The sequence below is a fragment of the Trachinotus anak genome, unplaced genomic scaffold (genome assembly GCF_046630095.1).
Source record: "Trachinotus anak isolate AG129_WGS33_773 ecotype Australia unplaced genomic scaffold, CSIRO_AGI_Tana_v1 ptg000014l, whole genome shotgun sequence".
NCBI lineage: Eukaryota > Metazoa > Chordata > Actinopteri > Carangiformes > Carangidae > Trachinotus > Trachinotus anak.
Genome location: NW_027273865.1, coordinates 8,107,501 through 8,114,800, shown reverse-complemented (window position 1 = coordinate 8,114,800; position 7,300 = coordinate 8,107,501). Strand labels below are relative to the sequence as shown.

General features: G+C 42.3%; 4 protein-coding genes across 4 annotated transcripts in view; all 4 read left to right on the top strand.

Annotated features, from left to right (window-relative positions):
- LOC139632032 (claudin-4-like) lies at positions 1-1,367 on the top strand. Its single transcript, XM_071496759.1, has one exon. It carries the CDS (start codon positions 165-167, stop codon positions 852-854), a length of 690 nt encoding a protein of 229 aa, XP_071352860.1. The 5' UTR covers positions 1-164; the 3' UTR covers positions 855-1,367.
- A 923-nt stretch (positions 1,368-2,290) lies between these two features.
- Positions 2,291-3,722, top strand: cldn8.2 (claudin 8.2). The gene has a single exon (XM_071496757.1). It carries the CDS (start codon positions 2,337-2,339, stop codon positions 3,213-3,215), a length of 879 nt encoding a protein of 292 aa, XP_071352858.1. The 5' UTR covers positions 2,291-2,336; the 3' UTR covers positions 3,216-3,722.
- Positions 3,723-3,852: 130 nt separating this feature from the next.
- cldn8.1 (claudin 8.1) overlaps positions 3,853-7,300 on the top strand; it is a 4,872-nt gene continuing 1,424 nt past the window's right edge. Inside the window, exon 1 of the mRNA XM_071496758.1 lies at positions 3,853-7,300. This exon is cut by the window's right edge and continues 1,424 nt beyond it. Within this exon, the coding sequence (XP_071352859.1) occupies positions 4,625-5,404 (780 nt within the window). The 5' untranslated portion in view covers positions 3,853-4,624 and the 3' untranslated portion in view covers positions 5,405-7,300.
- The window catches only part of LOC139632029 (claudin-8-like), a 3,281-nt gene continuing 1,424 nt past the window's right edge, over positions 5,444-7,300 (top strand). Inside the window, exon 1 of the mRNA XM_071496754.1 lies at positions 5,444-7,300. This exon is cut by the window's right edge and continues 1,424 nt beyond it. Coding sequence (XP_071352855.1) covers positions 7,021-7,300 — 280 coding nt within the window. The 5' untranslated portion in view covers positions 5,444-7,020.

The window sequence follows — 7,300 nt, the reverse complement described above, 5'->3', positions numbered from 1 at the left end:
ACTTGATACGCTGGCAGGAATCAAGGTCAGGCCAACGCAAACCAGTATGATGACATTGCAGGCAGGGTGATCCTATCATATATTTACAGCTCTGCAAAACTCATCTGTTGGTCAATTCATTAGATGACAGACAAGAGAGACAAGACTGCAGTTTGCTGTGAGCCATGAGAGCAAAAATGGAGATCCTCGCCCTCGTCCTGGGCTTCATCGGCCTGTTTGGGACAATAACTGCCACTGCATTGCCCACGTGGCGGGTCTCAGCCTTCATTGGTGCCAATCTCGTTGTCATGGAGGATCTCTGGGAAGGCTTGTGGATGAACTGCTGGAGACAAGCTAACATCAAGATGCAGTGCAAGTTGTACGATTCGATGCTCATTCTCCGACCAGAGCTGCAGGCATCCAGGGGGCTCATGGTGGTCTCCATAATTCTGGTCGTCCTCTCCTTGTTGATCACAGGATGTGGAACCCGGGTGAGCAACTGCTTTGGTGACAACGTAAAGGCCAAGAACATCACCCTGGCCTTAGGTGGGGGTTTATATCTGCTGTCCTGTTTGACCACACTCATCCCTGTCAGCTGGGTTGGTTTTACTGTCATCAGTAATTTCTATGACCCACTGATAACCGATGGTCAGAAACGGGAGCTGGGGAGCGCACTCTTCATCGGCTGGGCAACGTCTGTTGTTTTGCTGATCACTGGGATCCTCGTTCTGTTCAGTTACAGCAAACGTGTATCAAAGGAGGAAGAGCCCTACGCTGATGCATATCTGCTGGCACTGAGAGATTCACAGAAAGAGGGCAGTGTCTATTCACAGAGGACGCCATCCAGCCTTCATAAGCATCAAGAATATGTGTAAAGAACTGTACTCTACTGCCTGCAATGAACAATTTCCATTTTTATGTATCCCTGAGATTCAAAGGATGCTGTCTGAGGTCACGAAATGATATCAAGGGTGTGAAAATTCTGTAAATGTCTTTGTTTTTACAACTTATGTACACATTTTAAATCAAAGTGACTGTGAAAATCATGACTGTACTTTGTGTCCTTGTTACACTATAAATGCTTCTTATCTACATCATTTGTTTTCTGCTCAAATCTTTCACTTGTTTAACATATGGAACTACTCATACCAGGATATGCTTATCTGCTGTTTATGTAATCAGCATGTCCAACAATACAATAGGTTTTCTTTGTGCAATTATGCACTGTCTTGCCATTTTTTTATTGTGCTTTTACATTTATATTTTTGTCGGTTGTCAACTTTCACTTTTAACTGCTCAGTTCTTATTGATCATTTTTGATTTGGTAATGTCTAATGGCCAAGGAATCAACCAAGTAAACAGATAAACAATAAAGCTCTGATTCTGAATTTGCCAGTGCGATTGCATTTTTTTCTAGTGTGTTTATTTCTATCATGCCTGCCAAAAAAAAAACAAACAAAAAAAAAAAAAACCATGAAATACAAACTTTTAACCAACCACAGCTAAAATTGCAGATAACTGTTAGTTATACCATTCAGTTAGATTATCTACAAACTAACTGTTCTTGTGTTCAAGAGGGCGGGGAGACTTCAGTGTGAGAACTGCTGCGTTACAATGAAACCAATCCTCCTCGCATTTCTGTGCTCAACACCTTTTTATCAGCTCACTTTACATCTAAAGGAGGAGACAGTTTGATATCTGTGATCGTTCAAGTTTCAGTCATAGAGAGACAACAGATTCTTTACCGACACACCAGCCACCACCTCCACAACTTTACCTAGGGCTACATAAAAAGAAAAGACACTGCAATTTTCTTGTTTCACACAGTATTGTGTTTCCCAATCTTTTTTGATTCTAAAATCAAAAAGGACACATTAATTTGTTAATATTTATTATTTTCTATCTCAGAGTTCCAACCAGTGGTGTTATCTATTTTTTATGTTTATAGCAGATTTTTAGTTATCCTGTTTGCTGTCTAAATTATATTCTTTAGTTTTAGCTTCCAAAAAAAAACATAAAAAAAAGACCATTGTGCTGGTTAGTACTGAAAATGTATTGAAATGTTTCAAGTTTAAAAGAGAAGAAATGTACTATCATCAAATGTGACTTTATATTGTGATTTAATCTGTACTTGATTAATCACAAGACCAAACGGCTGGTTGACTGTCAAGGCAGCTGTATTTACATTCAAAGCAACACTCTTTGGTGTGTCCCTATCTATCTGACGGATGTAAAGCAGCTAAACCAGTAAGGCTGCATTGCATCGTTAGCATTTTTTTGTGGGTGTATAAGTTCCTTGACTTGCTCTTCTCCTCAGATTTGTTTCTCAAGCTGCAACAGTGCAGCCAGAAGCCACAATGGCCTCTTACACTGCTTACAGTGGCTACAGCAAGCCACCTCAATCTTATGCAGGCTCTTACTATGATGAGAAACAGGCTCCAGCCTACACAGATTATCAAGACTCTGTATATGAGGAAAAAAAAAAAATTGAGAAGAGGAAACGGCGGAATGCCATTTGCTGTGAGGTAGTGGCCCTCATCATTGGTTTCATTGGACTAATCGGAGTGGCAGCCGTGACAGGCCTGCCGATGTGGAAGGTAACAGCCTTCATCGACGCGAACATCATTGTCATGGAGACCCGCTGGGAAGGATTATGGATGAACTGCTACAGACAAGCCAACATCAGGATGCAGTGTAAGGTGTATGATTCTCTGCTGTTTCTGCCACCCGACCTCCAGGCTGCTAGGGGTCTGATGTGTAGCTCCGTGGCCCTGAGCACCTTCGCCCTCATAGTTTCAGCTGTGGGGATGAAGTGTACCAAAGTGGTGGACCATCGGGCTCGCACCAAGCACATTGTTCTTGTGGCGGGAGGCTGTCTCTTCCTCATGGGCTGTATCACCACCCTAATCCCAGTGTCCTGGACTGGCCACGTCATCATCAGGGATTTCTACAACCCTCTGCTGATTGATGCCCAGCGCAGGGAGCTTGGGGAGGCTCTTTATATTGGCTGGGTGACCTCAGCTTTGCTTTTTACTGCCGGAGTGATCCTGCTGTGCCGTCACGCTCCCCGAACCCAGGATCCAGAAGAGAGGATTGTGTACAACCCCGGGGGAAATATCTACCAACCTGCATACACATACCAGCCGTACACGTACCAGCCAGCGTACAGCTACCAGCCTCCCTACTCTGCACCACCACCAGGATCTATAGCCTATACACCAAGTCAGTACCAGTGAGGTGAAATCAAACACGGATACGATTTTGGACTTGTTCTTTTTAATTTGCCAAGATTTGGTGCATTTGAGAATCAACTGACAAATATGACCAGAGGCTGTCATTGAAAATGGCCAAATCTTTCATTACTTTCTCAGAGAGCCTAGTGTATTGCAGAGATTGAAATTCATTGTGGAATTAACTGCGTTCTGATGATGATGAACTGTGATGAATTAGTGCATGTTTTCTTTATATCCGTAATGCTTAATTTACAATAAATTACATCAGTCATTCAGGCACAATATTTTTAATCTGTGATAATACAGTAGCTATCTGTTGTATAACTGTCTTTACAGCCTCTGCTGACATGCTCTTTGAGAACAATTTATGCACTAGGCCTTTTTCAGATAATATACCTCCAAATGATTTATGTTGACTGTTTACTTTTTGTTATGAATGTACATACTTTTTCAAAATGCTGGCCTAAATGGTCAATTGTGGTGTTCAATAAAGGGATCAAATTGAGAAAATTGAGAATTTTGTTTTTTCTTTTCCCTGGTGCCTGATTAAGAGTGGATAAACTGATCTGATCAAGAAGTAAGGATAAACTATGGCTTACATGATGGCCATTTTTCCACTTCCTATCAGAAACTCCTGTGTTTGCGTGGGAGTCAAATGTAAAGTTGTTATGCTGTCTCTATTGTTTTCAGTAGAAATGTGCCTGAACTGGTAAAACCAGACTGTTGACGCAGGTCCACCCAATGCAAACCTGCCAGGAGATCTTATTTTAACCAAGTCAGAGCTGCAACGGCCAGCTTTTGACTGACACAGGCAAGAGACTCAGACAAGAAATCCGATACTGACAGTGACGAATGCGTACACAAATATTACACATGTCACACACACAACAACAAATCATGTGCAAGAGTTTCTAATTGTTCTTTTTGCTATATTTTGTGTCTACAATATTTAACATTCACGACTCCACATTGTCGATGTCTATAATACCTGTAGTTATAACTGGTAGCACATTAACAAAGTCTTTTTTATATGTAGATCGCTAGTTACAAATTGGTGAACTTGAAAATTTCTTCTTTGCTAATGAAAACACCCAAGGTTCCTTGCGAAGTGAGATCTGAGAATGTAAAGTGAGACGTGTGAATAAACAAAGTGGCAGCACAGCAGCTCCTGGGGGAGGGGTACAAAGAAAAAAAGGCCTTGGGGATTCTGTTTCATAGCAACAGGTTGCAATTCACACCCCTTCCATTCTGGTGTCCTGTCAACAGGGAGGAGACTGTACAGGTGAACATCAAAGGGCCCCTCCTCCTCCTCCACTGGGATGCAAAGCCACTCCAAACTGCATCCAACCATATCCACACTGTGGCTCCACGTTATTGTATGTATGAGCTTGGAGGAATAAGAAAAGAACAGGATGGCCAACTCAGCACTGGAGATAGTGGGTCTTTTATTGACCCTGATTGGGCTGATTGGGGCGGCAGCAAGCACTGGGATGCCGATGTGGCGAGTCACAGCTTTCATTGGGGAGAACATTATTGTGTTCGAGACCCGCTACGAGGGTCTGTGGATGAACTGCTTCCGACAGGCCGATATCAGGATGCAGTGCAAGGTGTACGACTCTCTCTTGGCTCTATCACCTGACCTACAGGCGGCACGGGGTCTCATGTGCTGCTCTCTGGCACTGGGTGGCCTTGGTCTGCTGATCAGTTTGGTTGGGCTGCAGTGCACGTCGTGTATTGAAAACAACGATCGAGCTAAGCGACTGGTCCTCATCATTGCAGGAATCATGGTCATAATGGCTTGTATCTGCGTCCTCATCCCTGTGTCGTGGACGGGTCATGTCATCATCAGGGACTTCTACAACCCCTTGCTGATCGACGCCCAGCGTAGGGAACTTGGAGAGGCTCTGTACATCGGCTGGGTGGCCTCTGCTTTCTTATTCGCTGGAGGATGCATGTTTTTTTGCTGCAATCTGCAGTCCGAAGGCAAAGGTTCAGAGAGGTACGTGTACTCAAGGGCCTCTGACTACATGGCCTATCCTCCACAGCCTCCACAGCCTCTACAGCCTCAGCAGCTGGTGCTAATTCCCCGACCAGAACCCCTACCACAGCCAGTGCTATCAAGACATCCATCAAGTATCTACACCTACCACTCCAGACACCCCTCTGTACGCAGTGGGGTGGCTTATCTCTGAACTGACTGAGATAATGATGATCAGTTATGGTCACTGTATGCAAGGACATTTCTTTTAAATGTGGGTCTGCTTGGCAGTGCAATCTATGACACATTTCAGCTAACAGATGTATTTCAGATAAAAAAAACACTTTTCAATGAGTACATTTACTGTGAATGAAAATGGACCTGATTTATATGGATGTCTGTTTTAAACCAACTATTTTTATACATTATTTGAGAAGTAGATGGCATCTTCTTAAAGAGCACTAGTTACTTGATATCAACATATAACACAATTATAACCTTGCCTGTGTAAGCTCTCCATTACTATTATGAGTGTTGTTTTACCAAATCCTATAGCGATAGCCTTGTTTTTTGTACATTAGGTTTTTGTATGTCTTGTATATAGCAATTCATGAAACATTTACCCACTGAATAATGTGGCACAAGTGTATTTGTGTCAGCTGTTAAAATGCAATTTGTTGTTGGCACATATTACTGAGCTGTGGAGATACTAAGACAGGTTATATTGTATTATATTTACTATACTATATGTACTATATTTCAAACCCAATTTCCTTCAACATGAACTGTGTTCACTAGTTTTAGCCAGTATTAGACACATGATACACAAAGGAAAACCAAGGTAGCTGTTTTACAGGTACTACACTTGAAGCAGTAAAAGGTAGTTATTGGCTGTGGGTTGTGTGAGAATTACACAGACATTTAAATCTAAAACTCAAAACATTGTCTGTTTAACACAATAAGTCTTGAACAATATGATGCCCTGGAGCACTTGTGAACTGATGGTACTGCGTAAACATTAGATGCAGGTTTAAGAATGCTTGTTAAAGGCGTGGACACAGAGGCAACTTAACCGGAGATCTTAGTGTTTACAAAGAAGCCAAAAAAAGATGCCCTGACAGCATGATCATGTGATCAGAATTTGCAAGTCACTTTGAATGGCGATACGGATAGTATGAGGCCAAAACATTTCCTGATTGACTCCAGCTTCATATGTTTGAGCAATGAGAGAACATTCTGTTCAGATAAGCATATTAGGTCTTGTACTACCAGGTTACCTCATTTCACTCTCAGTGAGTTCAAAAGTAAACTGCAGTTGAAGTTACAATTGTAGAATATATGGTCCTTGTTATATAAAATGTTAACTTGTGATTTATAAAAATATATGTCTGGTCCTCAACAATCAACAACTGTATTTGTACAGTGTGACGAACGCCCTCTCTGTTTCATTAACTCAAAGGTCATCTCTGCTCTCCTGTGGACAGTAGAAGTACTGAAGGAGCTTCCGTGCTGCAATGTATATTTGTTTGCTTCTGAATTTTTATCACATATAATGTTGAGAATAAAAACATGGCAAAGTGATGAACATTTTCTGACGTTGTGAGCTGTTTCTGGTATTGTCTTTTAAGTTTTTACTGCTGGATAAGCTGATGGCAGAGATACAGCACAAGTGCCAGAGGAACCATAAACACAAAATAAGCAGAGATCCTCTTTACCCCCATTGCTCTGGGCCAACCAGATGACCGCAAAACATCTTTCCCATAACAAACCACCTCTTACAGCATACAAACTGCATCAGATGAGAAGATCCTGACAGCCCTGAACACGTCTATGACTCAGATTCCGAAATGTTGTACTAATGAATCAAAATTTAATGTCAACGTGAGCCTTCTTAATTTTGGATTTGGACACAGCTCAGCTCTCATACACTTCACAATGCCTCAAGGTGTTTCAGAGGTAGCCGCGGTGTGTGTCGGCCTGATTGGACTGATCGGGGCGGCGGCTACAACAGGGATGCCCATGTGGAAGGTGACAGCTTTCATTGGAGCGAACATAATTGTGATGGAAACCCGCTGGGAGGGCTTGTGGATGAACTGCTATCGACAGGCCA

Bases quoted from the DNA above. Each gene is read 5' to 3' on its own strand.
- LOC139632032 (XM_071496759.1), top strand. From the start codon at position 165: ATGAGAGCAAAAATGGAGATCCTCGCCCTCGTCCTGGGCTTCATCGGC.
- cldn8.2 (XM_071496757.1), top strand. From the start codon at position 2,337: ATGGCCTCTTACACTGCTTACAGTGGCTACAGCAAGCCACCTCAATCT.